Below are 22,675 nucleotides of genomic sequence, written 5' to 3'. Positions count from 1 at the left end.
TTAAAAAAATAAGAAAAATATATATCCAAAGAGGGATATTTCATTTTCTTGTATATGAAAGCTGCAGCACACATCACTCTCCACTGTGAAATGCAAGGCTGCATTGAGCATTAAAAAGGAAAAAAAAAAAGGCAAAATGCTCACATTGACAAAGTTAATATAGTTAGAGCACAGCTGAAAGGATCATAAAACACCCAAGAAAAACCATGTTTAACCAGTATTGTCCTGCTAACTGAACCCATTGTCAGATGGATTCACTGAGCTCTGCTCTCCAGAATTGATTGGAATGTGCTCTACAACCAGAACTGCAATATTGATCTCCCTGGGTGCCCTTTGTGACGTTTGGTTCATAAAGGAAACTTTCTAAATATGGAATTAATTCCTGAGGCTACTTTGGCACCTCTTGGGCAGCACAGACAGGACAGATGGGTAGACAGGACCCAAACAAACTGAGGGATAAAAAAATGTGTGCTGTATATTTGGAACACACTTGTTTTGGTACCCATTTAAACTGTTAAAGACTCCCTGCAAGCTACAGCTGAATAGATACAGAACTATTTATTCAGCCTCCCAGTAAAATTCAATCAAGGTTTAATCAACCAACCAAGCTGCAGTATCTGCTTCCTCCAACCTTACCAGCTGTGAGTAACCGTTCTTTGACTTTAACCTCCGCTGATTTTTCTTCCTTTCTTTCCAGAAGCCTAAAAAAGAAAATTCTCATGCATTTCCTTTCAAACCCTAAGATTTTGTACACGTCAGGGATGAAATTAAAGATCTTGTTTAGAATATAAATGGGACTGGTTCAGTGAATATGTTAAGTACCCAACAAAGGGCATCCCCCCATGAAGCCTTCAGAGAGAAAGAATGAGAGCATGAGAGTGCAAGCAAGCTTTAACCTCTCTCCCTGGGCAGAATAATGGATTAGGATTTCCTCAGAGGCACTGGTGGCCACGCCAAGATGTTAACTTACATCACAAAATGCACAGGATTTTCATGGCACCAGAAAAACTCTACTCAAAGCAGCAGGCACTGTCTCCCAGGTAAAGTAAGACAATGCAAAACATGTTTTTTTTTTTTTTTTCAATTCAAAAAGCCTCAGTTTCTATAATTAAGAAATCTCTTCTTCAGCGCCACCCATGCTCATTCGACTCTCAGAGTGGTTATAAAATAGGAACCAAAAAATGATTTAGAATACAGCTCTTATGAATTCTCAGATCTTTCAGATAATTTCCTAAATATGATACAACAGAAGGGAGGTGTAGGAGAAGCAGTCCTCCCAAACATTGTGAATATTGTACCTCCCACAACACCAAGAGAACACTCTGACACAGGCTCTCTTTTTCCTCTGCTTGTTTCTATTCACTTCTCCCTTGCTCTCACAAGGAAACATTACCTTACAAACTCCACCGAAGGTGAGCTGTGCTAGCAGCTCCAGCAGCAAAGAGATTTAATATGAAGAGACTGTCTCAAAGCTGGAGAGCTTTCACTGAAACATGCAACCCAAATAAAAGCAGATCAATAATGTGATCCATCAGCCTTCTCAGGCTGCTTCACAGAACATGTGAGGACATCATTTCTCCCCTGCACAGATGAAATTGTTTGCTCTGTCACTGCCAATGTCAGACACCTGAAGAAGAGATTGGAAATGTGCTTTTAAGAGTGGATGCTGTGGGTCAGGGAATAAAGCTGTGATTTGTCAGGCTGCAGCAAAAGGCGAACAGCACAACTGCAGAACATTCCTTTGGCAGCACGTCCCAACCTGCAGGATTCCTGCAGCTTTTCCGGATTGCTGAAATTCATCTTCTGTCTCTTTGCCTTGGAACAGACTCCTGTGAAAGCTGTTGGGAACGTCCTCCTTGCCTGATTTCCCCCTTTGTCATCCGCCTTGTCCTCTCCTCTCTGCTCTCCTCGCACGCAACTCAGCCCCCCGCTGCCTCCTCTCCCATCACCCGTGGGCTGGGCATCCTCTCACTCGATTTTCTCATCTCTCAACCCATTCCATCAACATGTGATGCCTCTTTTTCCTTCTCTGGACACCTTTTCATGCACCTTGGAGTTCTGGGGCTGCAAATTCAAACTTGCAAAGAGAATAATTCTAGTTTTCCTTCAACCTGTTCGTCCTTTTCCTCTGATTTTAAGCCCTGAGAATGACACACTGCTGTTCCTTGGCACCTCCTCATCTCATTATGTTCTACAGTACTTCTCAACTGTAGCCAAACTTCAGTTATTCAGAAAAAAATCACAAATAACAACGCTAATATCCTTGCATTAGCTCTGTGATTTCAATACTCTTTCTGTGACACTGGCTGAATCCCACAGTCATATGCTAATAAAAAGGAAAAAAATCTAACTCCAAAGCAGAATTTTCCAACTATTCAGGCACTTACAGCATAATAAATTTTCAATTCTTTTCAGAGAGAAAAGCCTATTCTGTCACAAATCTGAGAAGCTGAAGGACCCCTCTCCGTGCATAGGATTTTTCTCCAGATAATGTAACGTCTCTACAGGCAGCATACAAGCTGAAAGGATTAATTTCATGCTAAGCAACAGTACACAGAGGACAAGAGCTTCCCAAAGTAGCAAACAATCCCAAATCCCGAGTTCCAGCAGAAGAATGCTGTGATTATATGCTTTGGAAAACTGAACAAGTTATATCCACTACATGTATTCAAACTATGCAAAATGATGGGTGTGGTGAGGAGGGGGAGAGAGGAAGGAGGCTATTAAATCACCTTACCTGTAGTTCTGACATGTAATTTGTTATTTTTAATATAAAACATAGTTTCAGGTGTTTTATCTGGCACAAAGACAGAAAATGTTCTTTATCATCTTACCTTTGCTGGGGTACAAGGGATCTTCCAAAGTGGGTGCTACGGTAACAAACAACTCCAGCTCCCACTCACTCAACTGAGAGCTACCTATAATACACATAATGACTGAGTGATTGAATTAAACCTGATTAGCCATCAAATGCCTCTGCCAAGGAAGGTACAACATCTCTCCAGCTTCTTTAAAATGAAGTCTAGCAAGTTAACTCCTCATGTTCCTCCACTTGCAGTTCAAATGCTGTTAAGATTCTGGATGGAATGCTCTCCTTCCAAAGGATTTGTAAGTCAACAGCAAAGCTCATTTTGCCAATTCTACCCTCAGGCTTTCCACTTTGGAAAAAACTAAGGTTTTAATGTATATTTCTCTAAAAAAACCCAAACCCATACTTTTGCATTACAATCTATCTGCACCTACAGTAGAGCAAAGCTAGAGCATCAACTGCAATTCAAAACTTCCAAAAATACGAACAAAACCCCGAGGAATCCTGAAAGAGGAGTTACAGATTGACTCCCCTCCCTAGAAACAAACACCCAGGTTTCTTCCACTCAGGCAATACATTGCAGCAAACAAAGCCACACAAGTGAATCAAGAGATCTAAATGAGGGATATTTGTTTTATGATCTTGACTGACAGTGAACTTCCACTCCTCGCTCTGCCTGCCAGGAGGTTAGCAAGAGCCAGTGAGTTACCACCACATAAAAATCACAACCAAGAGATATATTTAGTCACTGTGGTTCAAGGAAAACGATTGCTTACACTGGAAATAAATTTAGCAATTGTTTCCAGTTTCTGATTTTCACTGACTAAGGCACAACCCAGCTGCTTCACATTCCAGTAGCCTTCAGCTGTCTTTTTTCTCCACTCCTTGCCCACTTCCTTCTAACTGCTAAGACCATCTCAATCCTCCAGCAGTCATCCTACAGGCTGCATTTCGGAACACACCACCACCTGTCAACCTACAATGGCTCACAAAAGATGCCAAATTCTGCTCCTTGTGCTATTTTGTAGAAATGAGCGATCATCTCGTACCTGTATTTTACCTCCACACAAAACAAGTTACAGTAAAACACAGGTGGGATGTCACTATGGGGGCAGCACATAGGAGAAAACAGTAGGTACTAAAAGCCTGACTAAGGAAGAATTGGAACTGAACTGCTTTTGGGGTTGAGAGGTAAGTTTTTTAAAGGGTCTAATTTTCAGATAACGCCTACTTTGCTTGAAAACCACCTGCAGAGAAGCACTTAAGCTGGTCAACTGCAAAATTTTCTAACCTGAAAGCCCTCACTTCTTATTGAGGAACATGGTACAGCTGTGAATGCACAACAGAACTGAGAGAGTCCTGCCTAGTAACCCACCTAGGCATGACAGACAAAGAGAAACTGCATAAAACTGTACAGGTATATAAAACAGGCAGGCTCATTTCCATAAAATGATCCAAGACATGATGACAGTTCAAAATATACCCTCTGCAAAAACAAAATCTCCAGGAAACTTCACATGAGTACAAAAACATTCGCAGTTGAACAACTCCGGATCACATAAATCGGCATGAAGGGCTCCAGATAGAACACTAAATTCCCGCAAAGATGGGAATAATGTGACCTCCTGAATTGCTCCTTCGATTTTGTCATTTTCTTAAGAACACAGCTCTCCTGGGATTACCCCTGGTTTTTTATCCCACCAATACTAAAGGGTGAGAATTAGAGGTGAATTTGCATATCAGGCAAGTAAGAGATCATGAGCAAAAGGCAAAGCCAACAGCATTTTTGGTCTACTGGGAATAAACACATCCCGTTGAGTCCTGAGCCAAATAGAGATGACTGCCTGCACTCCAGGTAGCTAACACCTGAAACAGCTCTCTCAAACAACCTTTAGCAGGCAGCTGTTGGAAAAACAAGTTCACAAGGGAAATGAAAACCCTGAAAGAAATAACAAGCTTAGGAGTGAAAACACCAAGTAGAATAAGCCTTCAAAATATGGCACCCATATGTTCTTTGGCTTTAGTGTAAGAGCATTTTTGAATGGACTTGCTTCACAACAAGCTTTTGGTTCAGAGGTGATGGTGCCTAATTCCTCCCTTACTCTCCCTGAATGATGCAGAGTAGCTGAATTCCCTGCTGCACGTAATCCATCAGGTAAATAAAAACAGGAATTCGTGCATCGCCATGGTAACAGGAAACCCAAGCAGAATCTGTGACCTTCTCCGCTCTTTCTTGGCATCCCTGTTTTGGATTTCACATCAAAAAGGGAGAGAGCAAATATTTTCTGAAAGTGAAGACAAAAAGTCACAGTCTTGGAGTAAAGAGAGGCCAGTGGCCATTCCTTCTCTTCAAGCCAAGGAGGGTTCTGCTTTGGAAAAGTGTCTGGAAGTCTCCTGGCAGGAGCCTAACAAAGCAGGGCTCTAACACCAGCAAACCCCAAATATACCATCTTCTTCATTACCCGATGGCTGCCCTTCACTCCAAAGCAGAGCTCTGAACTGCTCCACAGTGACCCTTCTGTTGATTAAACAGCAGCACTGAGAGGCTCCAGAGGGAGCCTTGGCTGCTCTTCCTTCATGGACAGGATGGAAGCTGTTATCTCTAGTCATTTATTACTGGTTTTTATTGAGTGCCAACAAGGTGTTTCAGTTAAGGACCCAGGGAGCAGATGTGTGAGGGTCTCTGGGGGTCTAACCCTGTAAGGGGTAACACATTTTTTCCAGCAGCCTGTCTAGATGGCCACATGAGTCAAACCAAAGCCCACTCCAAAGTCAGGGCTTCGGACCAGTCTATTTTACTTGTAACACAATGCATGAATTTCTGTCCCTGCAAGAAAAATAAATTCAAATGCACACAAATGCACAGACCTTGGACCTCAGAGCATTTATTTCATGAGTCTGTATCCTTTGTTCTGCTACTGTACACGTCTTGACAAACATTACCCCTGAGTGGCTGTGGTATTATGGGCTGTGTTTATTCGGTGACGCTATTAACCAAACTGTTTGTGTCAATCAGAAGTTCAAACACTCAGAAACGGCGATGGAGGCTGTCCTGCTCTGGAACAGCTGGCTCCCAGCCCTCCTTCCATGTCTCTTCTCCTCCCATTTATATCTGGACCAGAGATTTTTTTTTTTTTTTTTTAATATCCTTCCTAAAGAAATGAAAGTACAAGCAATTGAGGGAGGACGGATTGCCAGATTTACGGTTTCTCTTGTTCAGCAAATCCTCACTGTGATAGCCTTCCAACTAGAACAAATGCCTCTGCATCAGGGCTTCTCCCACTGCATCTTCCAACTGCACGCTCACAGCACCGACATGGGGATGGATCTTGTATGATCCTTGAATTCTTCAGTGGGAGCTCAGTGTGGCTGGTCTCTAGGTTGGGCAGGGTATGATTTTTATACGGTATTTTATTGCTATTATACAGTATTTTAGATGGCATTTATATTTATATGGTATTTCTTGGCCTCTCTGTTCTATTGTTTATGGAACCATGATGAGTTTGTGTGCGTCTCCAGAGTCGTCTTCCTGTGCTTGAACTCCTCACGCTGCCTCTCTGGTGTGGAGCTCTATTTACTATTCTCCCAGGGTTATTTACTGCACGCGAATAAACAGAACGTGATCACTTATTTATACATCTGTAATTACTGTCTACAGTTACTAAATCCCAAGCCAAATTCACCTCCAGCATAAACAAGTGGCAATTATTCCAGAGCTGGCCCGAGGTCTGCGTACTCCGCTAACACCTTCCTTGCTCGCTGAAGTACGGGACAAGCACGGAAAAGCTCGGCAGGAGCAAAGCTACGCTGCGACACCGTGAAAAGGCGCGGTGCACCGGATTAACCTGCGATATTTCTGGAGTCACACTTGTCCCCTGATGCGGCGCACACTTGTTAGACGGTAACTCAGCGCGAAGAGCTGGAAGCACGCCGAGGTGCTGCTGCACGGAGAAGCCGGCTGGCAGGCTGCTCATCCCCCGGGGCCGCTCCAGAACCCGCCGCAGCCGGAGGAGAACACGCAGCAGCAGCCGGAGCACATCAGGGTGGGATGAGCGCAGCCAGAACGCGATGCTACAAAGACTTCGCTCCTTGGAATCGGGGATCCTTCCTGCATCCGTGTCCCGGGAAGCCTGGATGCTCCACGCAGCCCCGCTCGGGCTGCTGCCCCGCGTTCCCCACGAGGAGCCAGCCTGGCTACTCGCCGCAATGAAATATACAAAAACAGCATCGATTTTTCTCTGCTAATTAAATGCAGCATAATTAAACGACGTAACTTCGCTGCTTGATCTGCGCAACGCTAATTGAATCTTTAAGCGTACTACTCCCACTACAGAGAAAAACAGGGTCACTCAACCATCTAAAGTGACAACTGAGAACCAGGCACGGCTCCAGAGGCACGGACAGACAATACGATCCGTGCTCGAGCGTTTCCTTGTGAGCGCAGGAGGAACCTCAGCAGCCTCCCCTGGTTCTGGTTCTCACGAGCACCCCAGGCAGAGGGGAAGAGGGAGGGAAAAACCCTGCAAGTTCCCTCTGACATTTGCCCACGACCTCATCTTTTCTCATCCTGCACAAACACCAGGAGAGGAAAGTTGGGAGAAGTTGAAATTAACCATAGCGCGTAGGCCCCAAAGCGCTGCAGCGCCCGGCTGGGCTGATGCTCGGCTGCACGGCAAGGACGGAACGGGTGCGACAACGTGAAAATTAAAATAAAAGAATTAGGGGCGGAGGGGGGAAAACCCAGGAAAACAGCGAGGAAAAAGGAAAACGCGGAGAAGACACAAAGCCCGAGCCAAACAGCGCCGGGGCAGCGCAGGACCAGCCCCCGGGGGGACGGGCAGAGCATCTCCTGCAGCCCCCGGGCCCGGCCCCGGCCCCCGCTCGCCGCCCGCGCTGCCAGGAGCCCCCCGGGGAGACCTCTCCGGGCGCGGGGGGCCCTGCCCGGCTCCCCCCGCCCCGCCGGGCCGCGCCAGGCCCGCGGCACCGCCGGCACCTCCCGCGGCTCCGCGGCCCCGGCGGCTCCGGCTCCTCCGGCGGCTCCGCGGGCCCCCGGCGGCTCCGCGGGGCGAGCGGCGAGCGCGGCCGCCCCGGCGCGTCCCCTCCCGCGCCGCCCCCGGGCCTGCCGGCGCTCACCTGCTTTCTCGATCTTGCCGGACATGTCGGAGCCGGCGCTCGGCGCTCAGGCCCGGCGGCGCACGGAGCCGGCGCTCGGGGCAGCCGGGCTCCCGCTGCTGCCGGGCGCGATGCGGGAGCGGCTCCAGCGGCGGCCGTGGAGCAGCGCCCGCCCCCCTGCCCGCTCCGCGGGGCCGCGAACGGGAAGGGGCGGCCCGGGGCTCCCGCCGCGCACGCCCAGCGCCCCGCGCCGCCTCCCGGCCGCGGAGGGAACCGCGGGGAGGGCGGGGCCGGCGGCGGGGAGGGCAGCGAGCGCCCGCCGCCGCGGGATCCCGGGATGGGGGCGCGGCGTGGGCGTCGGGATCGCGGGATGGGATCGAGATCGCGGGATGGGACCGGGATCGCGGGATGGGACCGGGATCGCGGGATGGGATCGGGATCGCGGGATGGGCATCGGGATCGCGGGATGGGCATCGGGATCGCGGGATGGGCATCGGGATCGCGGGATGAAGATCAGAACCCCGGGATGGGCATCGGGATCGCGGGATGGGACCGGGGTCGCGGGATGAAGATCAGAACCCCGGGATGGGCATCGGGATCGCGGGATGGGACCGGGATCGCGGGATGGGACCGGGATCGCGGGATGGGCATCGGGATCGCGGGATGGGATCAGGATCGCGGGATGGGCATCGGGATCGCGGGATGAAGATCAGAACCCCGGGATGGGCATCGGGATCGCGGGATGGGACCGGGATCGCGGGATGGGACCGGGATCGCGGGATGGGCATCGGGATCGCGGGATGGGATCAGGATCGCGGGATGGGCATCGGGATCGCGGGATGAAGATCAGAACCCCGGGATGGGCATCGGGATCGCGGGATGGGATCAGGATCGCGGGATGGGACCGGGATCGCGGGATGGGACCGGGATCCCGGGATGGGCATCGGGATCGCGGGATGGGATCAGGATCGCGGGATGGGCATCGGGATCGCGGGATGGGCATCGGGATCGCGGGATGATCAGAACCCCGGGATGGGCATCGGGATCGCGGGATGGGCATCGGGATCGCGGGATGGGATCGGGATCGCGGGAAGAGGATCAGAACCCCGGGATGGGCGTCGGGATCCCGGGATTGGATCGGGATCGCGGGATGGGCATCGGGATCCCAGGATGAGGATCAAAATTCCGGCATGGGTATTGGGATCTCGGCATAGGCACCAGGATTGCGGGATGGACGTCAGTATCCTGGGATGGGGATCAGAAATCCAGGATGGTCTTCAGGATCTCGGGATGGGATCAGAATACCTGGATGGGCATCAGGATCCAGAGATGAGGATCAGAAATCCAGGATGGTCTTCAGGCTCTCAGGATGGGATCAGAATTCTGGGGTGGGCATCAGGATCCAGAGATGAGGATCAGAAATCCAGGATGGTCATCAGGATCTCAAGATGGGATCAGAATACCTGGATGGGCATCAGGATCCGGGTCTGGCTGGGAGGGACCCAGCGGCTCAGCTGGTCTGACCTCCTGCTCAGGGAGGGTCATCTCAGAGCACAGGGCTGTGACCAGATGGGTCTGGAATATCTCTGGTGAGGGACACTCCACACCCTTTCCTGTCTCTGTTCCAGTGTGTGGTCATTGCACGGGAAAGTAATTTTTCCTCGTGTCCAGGTGGAACTTGTTGTGCTTCAATTTCTGCCTGTTTCCTCGTGTCCAAGTGGTTGGCACTACCGTGAAGAACCTGGCTGTATCTTCTTGGCATCCCCCTTTAAATACTTACACACATTAATGTGGTCTCTTCTTGAGGCTGAGCAGCCCCAGCTCCCTCAGTCTCTTCCTAGGAACCCAGGTGGTTTTCCCCCCAAAATGCAATCCTTGGATATGGGGTTGGAAGGAGCAGGGACCCCCATCCTGAGCTGCTTGGGATGTCCTGCTGATGTTCCTGACTCTTCAGAATCTCTGCAGGCCTCACAGGTTCTGCCTTTTTCCAAATTCACTGCCATGGCAGAATCTTTCTTTTGGAGCAGTCAGCAGCAAAATTAAAATTAGTCAATTACAATTTACTCTTACAACTGTCCGAAAGAAGGTTGTGGTAAGGTGAGGGTCAGCACCTTCTCCCAGGCAACCAGCACCAGAACAAATGGAAACAGCTTCAAGTTGTTGCCAGAGGGTTCAGATTGAATAGCAGGAAAAATTTCTTCGTGGAAAGAGTGGTTAAGCATTGGAACAGGCTGCCCAGGGCAGTGGTGGGGTCACCGTCCCTGTAAGTGCTCAAAAAATGAATAGAAAAGGTTTAGCGGGCATGGTGCTACTCACTAGAAGGTCACACTTGATGATACTGGAGGTCTTTTCCAACCTGAATGATTCTGGGATTCCATGAAAAGGGAGCAAAGGTGGGATTTGTGCAAAGCTGACTGCAGCAGGACACCAGTGCTGCTGCCTCAGAGCATCCTCATAGCACCTACAGACCCCCCAAACCCACGCTCGGGGCAGGAGTGGCAAACGTGAGCCCAGGTTGCCCAGCACGGCCGCTGGAAGCCCCAGAGCAGCCGCAGACAAGCTCCTGCTCCCTGACACCCTCAGCTCCGTGTCTGCCACCCCAACCTCCCCACTCGCTTTAATCTGAGCCCAGGCAGCAGCGGCAGCTCCCCGGGGACAAGTGGCTTCGCTCCACAGGGAAGTGACAGCAGAGCCCGGGGATAGAGCTCCAGGCAATAACAGAATAATTATGGTCCTGTTTGAAAATTAACTCGTTTCTACAACTTAATTAGGGACAAACATCACAACAATGACTCGCAGGTAGCCCTGCGCTGTGGGCCAATAAATCTGAAGCCTGGTGAGCTGTCAGAGGCTGTTTACTTCCCTTATCAAATAAATCATTCACGAGCCTGCTATTTCTGTAAGCTTTCCATACAACTTGGAAAGTGACTTCATGAGCCTGTTTAAACATCTCACACACCTGAGGCTCGGCAGAAGGTATGGGAGGAAACGGTCTAAGAGGCAGAGTATGCATTTTCCTCTCGCTAATTTTTCATTGAGAGGCTTGTGGAGGGCCCCTGAGTGCATTTGCTTGATAAATCCTATTTAAAAAAAAGAGAAAGATTTAGGTGGGGGTTTTCCTCTGGCTCACACAGATGTAAGTGGTGGCTGTTGTAGCCGAGCTGTGCTGACTCACCCGTATTAGCGAGCAGTAGTAACGAGGAGCTGCAGCGGGTGATGCTAACGAGAGCAGACCCGACTGGGAGTACACACAGGAAGCAGACAGATGAAGTAACAAGCTGCTATTCTTACACCCTCCCCTTCTCAGACTTGGGCAAGGGAGAAGGAGCCTGTGTGCAATAATGTGAGATATGAACAGAGCAGCTCCTAAATTGGAAGGACTTTTCATAGTCTCGGATATAAAAAGCCCCGTTGTGCCCATGATGTGTTGCCTTCCGGGGGATGCTGGAGTTTCTCTTGTGGTTTCTGCATTAAGATGTAACTCACAACGCTGGGAAAAGCTGATGCTTCTAAATATCCCCTGGAGTCAGCTGGGGAAAAACACCTCAGAGCTGGTTGTGTCCATCTGAGTGTGCTGCTGAAGGCAAAGCTGTGGCCAGGAGAGCAGGAGGAGATCTGTGAAGGGAGATGTCACTTTTCAGGCTGTGTGAGATCCCACAGGGGTGGCTCCTGCAGCACATTTGGATGGAGGGAAAGGGATGGCAGTAGCTGGGTACCTTCAACAGGGAGCAATGCTGGAACACCCTACAAGGAGCCAATTTTTTCAGGTGCGGATGCTACATCAGGAAGAAGAAATGAAGAATATGTTGGGTATCTGCTTTGTTATCAAATGAGAGCTCAGTGCTAAAGTTCACCTTACAGCCAGAGACGTGCCAGATGTGGGGGCAACATCTGGAGCCTCCTTCCCCAAATATTTCTTCCCTGGAAGAAACTCCTTGGCAGCAAAACCTGCCAGGAGTTCTGAGCAGACGGTGGAACCCTCGCTGGGGGCTGCCCCAGAAGGGCTGACAGCACCCGGGGAAGGGCAGCAGACACAAGCTGCAGCCCCACAGGGTCATTTCCTGCAGTGAGTCACCGGACTGTACAAGTGACCCACTGAACGGGGGGGAAATTGTGCAAGAAACGCCAAGGAGGCTGGAGCCGCGCAGTGGAAGAGCGCTCCTGCCCTCTAGTGAGGCTCAGCCCGAATCCCGGGCTGCTCCCGGCCCGGCCCTGCTCTCCTGTTCTCCCCCGGTTTGTGGGATCAGGGCTCAGGTCCTGCTGGGTCTGCCCCTGCAGAAATCCCAGGAGGCAGCGGCCATCCACCCCAAACAGAGCTGGCCGAGTGGGTTTTAGCAGCGGGGAATAAGTGGGATTATTTGGGGAAATGCAGTTTGGCCAGCTGCCCTCTTGCACAACGCCTTCAGCACCAGCGCTGCTCCTGATAACGTCGCTGCTCAGGAGAGCTGCAGTTTGATGAAGGCTCCAAAAACTCACTGGAAAAAACCTCATCCAATGCGCACGAGGACCCCCAAGTGACAAAGACACCACAGAGACCCGATGTGTCCCATCCCTGCTCAGCCTGCAGGGTGGAAAGTTCTCCCACCGGGAGGAGGTGAAAAAAAAGAATTTATTGAAAGCAACCAAAGCTAAAGGGCAAAGATTATCATCTCCTGTTAATGGCTGCAACTCCTCTGAGGTGTTCGGGGGTGGGAGAAATAGGAGTGGGATGCCAGTATGTGGTGGAGGAGAGGAATAGTTTGGGGAAGAAGACAGCAAAACCACGGGGGATGCACTCTGGCTGATGCAGAAAGGGACAGAGCTCGGTGTCAGAAAATATACATGATGCAATCAGAGTTAGTATGAGGAGAAAAAAAAAAAAAAAGGCAAATGGGAGACACCGATTTTGGGCAAATCCCCGCTTTCACCTCCTCGAGGAAAGGGTCAGTGTTCAGGTTTTCTCGGCACAGCAGCTGCTGGTACCTGGCTGCTGGTCCCGGCTGTGTGTCAGACCCCCGTGAGAAGTTTTTATCGTTAGCAGAGCTGATGGTCCGGGCAGATTGTCAAGGTTCCCGCTGTGCATCCTCCGTGGCCGTGGGGCTGGTGCCGAGGGTGCTCCCGCGGTTCTCCCGTTCGGACGCGATTGTCAGGACTTGGCTTTCTCGCAGCTTTTTCCTTTAAAAAAGGCGAGATTTGGGTGCAGGCTCTAGAGGGCAGCATATGCCGGCACATGGGGCTGGGGGCCACCGCCGGCTCCCCCCAGCCGCAGCCTGAGCCAGGAGGAGCCCCCGGGGCGAGGAAGAGCAGAGCATCCCGGCGGTGGTTATCCCGAGCAGGCAGCAGCGAGGATGCTCCCCAAAGGTGCTCGCTGCTCTCTGTCTGCAGCGGGACAAGGAGTGAGAGAATCATAGAATGGTCGGGGTTGGAAGGGGCGGTTTTGAGTTCCAAACTCCCTGAAATGAACAGGGACAACTTCCAAATTGCTCCAAGCCTCATCCAGCCTGGCCTTGGACGCTTCCAGGGATGGGGCAGCCACAGCTTCTCTGGGCACCCTGTGCCAGGGCCTCCCCACCCTCACTGTAAAAAATTCCTTCCTCATATGTAATCTAAATTGACCCTCTTTCAGTTTAAAGCCGTTAGCCCTTGTCCTGTTGCAACATCCCAACCTTGGAACACCTCGGTCCCTTCCCTGCTTGGTCACAGACCTTTGGTTTCTTGTTTTGTTTTGTTCCCCAGAGAGATCTCCAGTCCAAGACCAACAAACCCACTGGATGTCTGGGGTGGGTCACTCAATGCTTCAGGGCTCCCCATCTGTAAAACACCAACAGCCAGGTGGGCAGAGACTCAGGTCACTGGGGCTAGGGGATTAATCAAAAAATAAATAAATTCCACTTTCACATATATCTGTTAAAGTGGCAGCTTAAAGGAAAGATTTTTTGATGTCTTTTTCTTAGGCTTTTGTGAGAAGAAGTAAATAGGGGGGGGAAAAATTTTCGGTTTCATGCTGCCAACAGGAGGATGAGGTGGATCTGAGGAGGGATGCTGAGAAGAACCCCAGGCCCTGGGATTATTAAAAAGAAAAACTGAGAAAGAGAGATTAAACAGCTTATGACAAACCCTTTGTACATTTAAAATAATTAGGAAGGTGAGGGTGGAAGGAGAAAAGGCTCTTGAAGGTTCTTTCTCTGGTTTAATCTTTTCCCTCTACTGGGGACAGTATTTCACAGTGGAAACACAAACGTGTGAATCACCAGCACAATATATACTGGCTAACGAGGTGTCTGGCACTCCAAGGTGTTTCTGTCAGCACCTCCTCAGTGGTCAGACGTCTTGCTGTCCTTTCACCTCCCCACACCTGGAGGTTCACATCGATGGCTCATCCTCCCGGGGTTTATTTGGATCGTGGCAGGGAGCTGAATAAAGATCTTTGCTGTGCGTGGCTGGAGCTCGGCTGCTGGCTTTGCTGACCACACCATGGTCCATCTGTGCTGTCCCTGAAGAGTAAAAGCAGCTCTGAGCAGGGTCTCTGAAGCCTGCCGTGACCCTTCTGGCTTTGGAGATTTTGTTGCTGAGGTCAGAATCGGTGGGAAGAGCTTTCAGAGGAAGGGAACAGGGTATCTTGGGCAGTCCTTTCCACTTGCAGATAGTGAAGGCATCGTCCCAGAGACACAGATGGTCCCAAGCCCATCTCCTTTGGATGGCTTGAACATCACCCAGAGCCACGCTGCATCGCAGACCTTGGCTACCCTCTGGGCACTGAGCAAGCAGAGGAGAGGAAAGTCTGGTTTTTGTGGGACGGGCTGCTGGATACACCAGGGCTGTGGGAAATGTACTTTAGACTCTGCCTGCTGCAGCAGAATTCTTCCTTCAGTCTGAAGCATCGTTACTGATCACTGCTGGAGATGGAGCACCAGGAGATGGACACATTTCTGTGGCAAACTCTCCCTTTCAATCAGAAGATGCTCCTGCTGCTCCTGCTTCCAGCAAAGACTGGAGGAGCTCCACATCCAGACCTGCTCCATTGCAATGCAGCTCCCACCCACCTCTGGATGAGGGAGACAACTCACCAGAAAGCCAAGGGGTATTCAGGAAGGACAGGATGGAGGGGCCCAATTTAGAGTGCCAGAAGCAAGCCCAGCTCACACACAAGCCCTCTTTAAAACCTTGCTTTTCTTGCAGGTCATTTTCCATGGGCAAGTGACCCTTCCTGCCTCGCACTACAGAGCAAGCAGATGCTGAAGGTGAACCAAGTGGCTCCCTGCAGGAAAGAGTGAAATGAAAATGAATAAAAAAAGGAAATCAAAATCAATATTACAAAGTCAAATAATAAAAATTGCGTTTTGGAAGCAAAGGTCACCCAGGGAAAAATGTAATTGGATGTGACAGCCTTGATTTCCCCTCCCTCCCAAATCCCAGGTGGAAAGACCTTGTGCCCAAGCCAAAGTGTCACCTGGCCACGTTGCTGAAGCTCCACACGGTCTGCACAGCTGACAGCAGCTGCAGGAAGGATGAGGGAGAGAAACCTGGGGGAGCTGCAGGCAGCAGGTCTGAAATAGCAGAGGTCTTGCAGGGCAGGAATGAGCTGTGTCGGCAAATCCACCTGGGGAGCCCGGCACGGAATAAAGGAGCCTGTGGCAGGTCAGGAGCGAGGTGTGCTGAATCCCGAAGGCTGCAGGAGATCCGGGCTTGGGAAAGGCAGCGCTGCCTCTGAACAGAGAGCGGCGGCAGCACGGAGGATGTGCGCGGCAGAGAGGGAGCGCGTTTGCTTTCAGGGCAAAAAGGTAACTTGGGGCAGGCTGGCCTCTCCGTGCCTCAGCTTCCCCTGTTGTGAAATGGCCCTTTCACCTTTGCAATTAGACAGGAGAGGCACAGACACCTCTGGGCCCCATTAATGAGCACAGCAACCACCCTGACAAGTTGGTATGAACACGAACTGGTCCAAGGTCCCTCCCGTGCAGGGTGACAATCTGCAGTGTCTCATGCCAGTCTTCATTTTGGCCCTCCTGGCCTTGAAGGAGGGGCTGACCCACCCCCACCATGCTCCCATTATGCTGCACAAGCCCTGATACGTTTCAGAGAGCGTTGTAAATGTGGGGCACGTCCCTCTGATAACGGTGCAAACTTCAAACAAGTATTGCTCAGCCCACAGCACTTCTCTTCATTGTCAAGCTGGGGCTGATGGGTTGTTTGGTTTATTTTATTTCTAAATTTGCCCTCCTGCTTCCTCCTGGGAATTTATGCTGGATTCTTTTTATTATCACTTTCTTTCTTTGCTCTTTTTTTTGTTCTGTTTTGCACAAAGTCAGCAGCAGGGAGATAAACTTCCCATGAAGTCCGTTTGCCAACAAAGCCTTCTGTAGCACAACACACAGTAGGAAAGCAAAACTGATGCTCAGGCTGGACATGACATTTCCAGCACCATGGTGACGACGGTGGCTGCTCTCTGTCCCTCTGCAGCTGGCCCAAGGGTGACCTTCAGCTCCATGAAATGCTGATTTCCATCTCAGCTGACATCTGCCTACCTGTGCGGGGGGGGGGTCCCACGGCAGGAGCTGGAGCTTCTCCATTCTTTGGCAGCCCCATCGCAGCGATTTCCTCTCCAATTGCTCTTATTCAGCTTTGTTACCTTGTTTTGGCCTCCAGTGCCTCCCTGCAGGCTGTGGTATTTGGGGGACGTTTCCTGCATGCTTAGGGAGCAGCTGGATTTAACCAAGCAATGGGAAGAGAGTGAAAAAAGTCACTCAGCCTTCAGTACAATTAGTGTGGGACCAAATCCTGTTTTCTCCCCAGCTTAAAGGTGGGCAGGGTTTAGTTTCTGATGAAATTAACCCCGCCGTGGTTGGGATGGCACAAAACCCAGCATGCAGCACGTTTCAGATGGACATCAAGACTCATTTCCTTGTGGCTGAAACAGGAATAAAACAACCCCTCAGCACACTGGAAGAGCAGTAAAAACCAAACTTGAAGGAAACCCAAGGGATAAAATCAGGGAATCAGCCTGGTTGCCTTCCAATAACAACAAAAAAAGACTGATTTGACTAATAATAATATTTAACTAGTAAGAATCCAGGTGAGCTGGATGAGTGGGGAGAACCCTTTGGCAAAGGGGCTTTCTCCTCCTGAGACCCCCAAGAGCAGGACACAGAGAGAAGGCAGCGGGGAGCCACCCCTTGGGCTTACAAGGTCTCCCGAGGACACAAATAATTTTGTATAAATTGGGCAACCTCCCCAGTTAAACAGGAGCCCGTGCACTGCCTGCATCACCCCCTGGTGGGTTTGGGTTTGCAAACACCAGGAGCTGCTGAGGCTGTGGATGTGCTGCAACAAGTCAAGGAAGGGGAACACGATTGCTCCCTGTTACACAGGGATGCTGCAAAGGGAACATGGGGAGCAGCAGCATCACCTCTGTGTCTGGGGGTCCAGAGAGGCTCTGGACTGTGCAGCAAAGAGGCCTGGAGGGACTCAAAACAGCTCTGTGAGTGCCAGCACTGGCTGAGCAGCCAAGAACCCAAAAAGGAGCAGGAGCTGGGAAACGCGACTGAGGATCTCAACTACTGCAACAAAACACAGGGAGAAAACCAGAGATCCTTCTGCTGCTGGATGGGGGCTCCTCCTGAGAGATAAAAACCATGGGGAAGCAGCCTGGCACTGCTGCAGGGAGGTCCAGGAGCAGGGAATGTGATGGGCAGGAGCTGCCCCTTCCCTAAGCAGTTTGGACAGAGCAGGGAGAGGCTGAGCTGCTGTGACTTTATAAACTTCACCTTCAGCAGCGTCTGCTCATCACCCCATCATCCCAGCCAGGATAGAGCAGAAATGGAAAAGATCCAAAGAGTTGCAACAAATAGTATCAATAATCCATGAGAAGAGATTAAAAAGATTTAGGACTATTTAGTTTTGGAAGAAGAGGGGATGGGATAGAGGTGAAGACAAGGAAGGCATGGCAGAGGCATACAAAGCACTGACTGAGGAAGAGGAGGAGATGGCTGGGAGCACAACTTTGGCCCTGCAGCACCAAAACAGAAGGCATCCAGAGGGTACCTTTCAAACCAAGAACAGGCAGAGCTGCAGGGTGCCCTGCCACGAGGATTCACAGGAACGTGGGGTTCAGCAGGATCTGCAACGCCAGTGGGCATCAGCTGGAACAACAGCGGTGTTTGCAAGGATTAAATTCTGTAAGCTACAAACTGTCTTGCCCAGGATTTTGTACCTCTGGGGTCTGTGGCATGGATTCTGCTGAAGACAGGGCGGTGGGGTGGGGATATGAACCCCTGGGGGTAATTCCTGCACCTTCAATGTTAAACAGCCCAAGGACAGGCCTAGAGCTACTGATGGGGAAACAGGAGCTGGATTTCAGCAGCTGCCTGGAACAGATCCCATAAGCGCCCTTGAGGGACTGGGCTGTGAGATGAGAGAAATCCTTTTGAGGACCTATTAAAAAAAAAAAAAAAAAAAGCAAGAGCGAATAATAACAGCTGTCATCTACGAGGTGCCCTTCATCTTGGACCTCAAAGTGAGAGCCTGTGCCTGGAGAAACTGAGGCACGATGACGTGGGTGGGAGCCCACAGCTCCTGCCCCCATTGCAACAGGGGATGTCAGCAGGGTTAGAAATTCAGGGCGAGGTGGGAGCTCAAGGAGGGTCAGGGGGATGGAGGGAAGGATGCTGGGGGCTCCTGTAGCATCAGCTCCCTGCTGCCCAGGGCTGGGTGGGACAGGGGGCCCGGGGCAGGAGCAGGGACACGTCACCCCTGGCTCGGGGTCATGGGACAACAGGAGCAGCTGAGCTCACCTGCTCTGCACGGTTTATTTGGAGGGTTTTGCTGGTTTGCTCTAAGAGGCCCAAAGCAGAGGAGCTGTCAGGAGGCCGGTGACATTTATTAAGTATTAATCCCTGCAGTGTGCCACTCACCAGCCTGTTTGATAGCGCCTCTGTGCTGGGTGCTGTGGTTTCTCGCCTCTCTGCTGCTCAGGACAGGGTTTGGTATGCTTCAGGGACTTGCTGGATATTTTTTCCCCCCCACGGTCACTTTTTCTACCTCCTTCTCCTCCTCCTGTCCCACGGCTGCTCTCTCCTCCCGGATTTACCACACAGTTTGCTTTGATCATCTTCTCCCTCCCTCTCACCCCAAGCCCCCTGTTTCTCCCCAGACACAATCCCCAGCGCGGTGTCTGCCAGCTCAGCCCTATTTCATCTTTAAATGAGGCTTAAAAGACTCTTTACAGGGGCAGAAACAAACATTCCTCCTCCACGGGCACCCCGTGGATTCCCTGCCAGCCCAGCCCGGAGGCTCCCGGCCACGCCGCGGCTCCGGGAGCATCAGACTCGGTGACACCGCTGTGACAACTTCTGTCGCACAGCCGCCCTCGGGGAAGAGAAAATGAGCAACTGTAGCTTTAAAACAAAGATTAGATGCAATTTTTTCCCGGCCCCTCTCTCCCTCCCTTTCTCTCTCCTTTTTAAAGGGAACTTGTCAAGGTTTCCATCAATAATAGATAATGGTGCATCACTCTGGCAGGTTACACCCTCCGGCTGTTTTGATATTTTCCAGAGAATTTGTCAGCAATCTTACAGCAAAGGAGGGCTGGGGGAAGGGTGCAGGGGGGTGGGGAGAGGCCTCATTAATTTTTTGTCATTTGCATTCCTACTGCTAAATAATGTATTGATTGCTCTTTCTCTCTCCCTCTTTAATTCTCTCTCTTCTGCAGCGTCTCGCAGCCCATGGCCCTCGCTCGGTGACAGATGAGTTTGTCAGAGGCACCAGACAGCTCCTGCTCCCCAGGACCGGGCTGGGAGAGCTCAATGTGACCCTGGCACCGGCTCCAAGTCACAGGTCTGGTGACACCAGAGCTCTCTGTGCCGCAGGGATTCACCTCCACGCCCGGCCCCGGCAGTTCAGGGCTCAGGGACAGCAGCACACGGGTCCCAGCACGCTCGGATGTCACCAGGGGAGGGATTGCTGCAGAGCTGGGGGAACAGCAGCAGTGCCCAGCCTGGGGAAGCATCGCCCTGCCAGCCCAGCTCCACGGGCAGCTGCGGGCATCGGCAGGAAGCAGCCACTGGAAAAACCAACACAGCTCTTACCTCAGAGCAGGAAACGGGGAATGCTGAGGGGATTTTGGTCTGCTAACTTCAGGAATCTGCTTCCCTGTCCCTTCCACAATGTGAGCCCAAGGGCCTGGGAGACACAGTCGAGGTCCATTGAGCCGGCAGCTGAGCTAAACAAGAACTTGCACATGATTTGGGCCGTGCTCAGCTTAATGCGGCTTGGCTTCTATTTTAATTAATAAATACTTAATTACATAGTTAATATTTTAATATTTCCTTTTAAAAACATCTGATTTAATGGAATTGCTGCCAGCTATTTGCTCTGTATGACTTTTATGTTTATTTTCCTCTTTCGTTCCTCATTTCCCCCTCCAACCCACTGCTGTAATCCCTGAAGCTCCCAGCTGATCTTTGCTACTGGAAATGAGGAGGGAATTTGCTAGAAATTGCTACTGGAAATTTCCAGGCTTCCAGCTGAAATGCAGCCTGGCCCTTGGTGCTGACATCCACCAGCCCCAGGTGTTAATGTGGGTTATTCGCACTCGGATACCTCTCTGCAAATGTCCCAGCCCCTGGGGAGGGACAAAGGGACGAGCCCCAAGGTCATCCCCAAAGATGGGGAGAACCCTGAGCCTGTGTCTGCCTTTCAAAACTTACCTGGCCGCACAGCCCGTGTCAGGAGCAGCTCACCTGCGCCCAGGCGAGGATGGAGAAGGGCTCCGAGAGCTGTGGGATGAGGATGTGACCTGCAGCAGTCACAGCCCCTCTCTTCCTCTCCTCAGCCCTCTGCTCCTTGCTGCAGCTCCTCTTGCTCCAGGGTACTGCCCACACCCAGCCCTGCACTGAGAGAGGCACTGAATTAAGGCAGCTCGCTCTTCCTTCCTTCCTCCCTCCCTCCCTCCCTTCCCACCTGATTCCCCCAAGTCCATCTCCAAAGCAACATTCCCCAGCACAGGTGAGCTCATTCCCCAGCACAGGTGAGCTGTGCCTTCCCTGGGGTGGGATATCTCTGTGCCTTCCCTGGGGTGGGATATCTCCTCCAGCCTCTCTGGGGGAGCCCGTGGTGGGGAAAGTGGGCGTTGCCACAGTGATCTCCATGAGCAGCCTGTTGGGTTAATAAAACAAACAAACAAACCAACAGAAGAGTTAAAGTCAAGGCACTTGGGGCACCATGAAATAGACTGAAAGCAAATACACCGTCGCTAATCCATCATAAAATAACAGCCTCTTAGGATCCTGAATGCCTGGAAAATGCAGGGTCACAATTCACGCAGGGCTGTGGGGAGTGTGAAGCAGGGCTGGAAGCAGCGGGTGGGAAACAAACCCCAGCCTGCTGGGTAGGGGCTGAATCAGGACTCCAGGAACTCCGACCTTCCTGCCCAGGCGTGTTCAAAAGCAGCAACGCCAGGCCAGGCCAGGAAGAGAGGTGTGCTGATGAGAGACGTGCACATGCTCCTGCTGCTGGTGAAGCTGGAGGTGGCGGGGCGCCGTTGTCAGGAAAGGAGGAGATGAAACAAATCTGGATGGAAACTTTACGGGACTCTTTAGTGCTCTGTCTTCCCACTAATGAGGGTTCTGCATGTGAGGGCAAGCGAAAAAAAACACCCCACCACGCTCTAATAAAGCCCTGTGACTTTGCTGACTGGAGGCACTGGCGCTAATGAAGTCACCAGAGAGATGGGATTCCTCTGGCAGCTCCGACATCGCTCTGTAGAACTGTTATTTTAATTCAGTCTGAGGAAACAACAATAAAAGTAGAAAAAAGCGCCACAGACTGGTGTGGCGTGCCCAGGCAGCAGCTGATGACTCTGGTTTGCCCGGTGGCTGAGGAGCCTGGGTGGGAGAAGGGTTTGGGATTGGGGTGTTATGGACTCATCCAGGGATGGGATGCTCAGGTGGCCCGTGGGGTTCAGCTCTCCTCAGAGCTGGGCTGTGAGCACCTCCTGCACGGCCCAGGTCTGTGCCAGGGGCACCCAGGCAGCCTGAGATCCGATCCTGCAGAGGAAGGCAGGGACAGAGAGGTGGGCACTTACTGCACTGGATCTCGAAGCATTCCATAAATGCCCCGTGCACACTCCAGAGCCATCCTTGGAGCAAACACCCAGCAAGGGCCAGCAGAGAGCCCTGCAGGTAGAAGATTGTTTCCTGGAAGCAACGTTTTTATACACACAGACACATGTTTAAATAGGTTTTTACATATTAACACATTAACACGTTTATATCTAACATATCAATGTATTCAATAATATCCCTGAATGTTCCCCCCATATACATGTGTGTGTATTATATACACAGAAAAGCTCAGCACTGTCAGGCTTTAGCAGAGGCTGTTTTTGGAAGCCTCACAATGTCCTCTGAACCCCTCATTTCAGCAGCTTTTATTTGAGCTTCTCTGAAGTTAAGGAGGAGTTTCTTCACAGCCCGGGAGCCGACAGTGCCCGCTGTCCTCATTGTCACCTCGTGGAGCAGGGAGGAGCAGACAGATACCCCCCGAGGTTCCTCAGTGCCTCTTTTTAATTAGAAACCTCATCTCTGAGTCTTACATGCCCTTCCACGGGGTGAGTTGCTCTCACCTGCTTAATCCTGGGAGATTATTTTTCTGGTCTCTTTTAGAAAATAACCCAACCTCCCCAAACTCTTTGGTCTCTTTCAATTCTTTTCATTTCACCTCATTTAATTCCTTGCCAGCTTAATGACTTGGTAGTAATGAATAAGATGAAAATTAGGGCTT

At 51.1% G+C, this 22,675-nt stretch overlaps 1 protein-coding gene and 1 long non-coding RNA gene across 2 annotated transcripts in view; both read right to left on the bottom strand.

The window, feature by feature from the left end:
• RAPGEF1 (Rap guanine nucleotide exchange factor 1) overlaps positions 1–8,042 on the bottom strand; it is an 84,234-nt gene extending 76,192 nt beyond the window's left edge. Inside the window, exon 1 of the mRNA XM_040083002.2 lies at positions 7,943–8,042. Coding sequence (XP_039938936.1) covers positions 7,943–7,967 — 25 coding nt within the window. The 5' untranslated portion in view covers positions 7,968–8,042. The remainder of the gene's footprint in view (positions 1–7,942) is intronic.
• A 5,419-nt stretch (positions 8,043–13,461) lies between these two features.
• LOC120761723 (uncharacterized) lies at positions 13,462–20,782 on the bottom strand. The gene is made up of 3 exons (XR_005703724.2): positions 20,602–20,782; positions 15,351–16,805; positions 13,462–15,158 (listed from the first exon to the last, which is right to left on the bottom strand). It is a non-coding gene; the product is annotated as an uncharacterized LOC120761723 (long non-coding RNA).
• Between the last annotated feature and the right edge of the window lie 1,893 nt (positions 20,783–22,675).

This window comes from Hirundo rustica, chromosome 20 (genome assembly GCF_015227805.2).
Source record: "Hirundo rustica isolate bHirRus1 chromosome 20, bHirRus1.pri.v3, whole genome shotgun sequence".
Lineage (NCBI taxonomy): Eukaryota > Metazoa > Chordata > Aves > Passeriformes > Hirundinidae > Hirundo > Hirundo rustica.
This window is presented reverse-complemented; position numbering and strand designations above follow the sequence as displayed.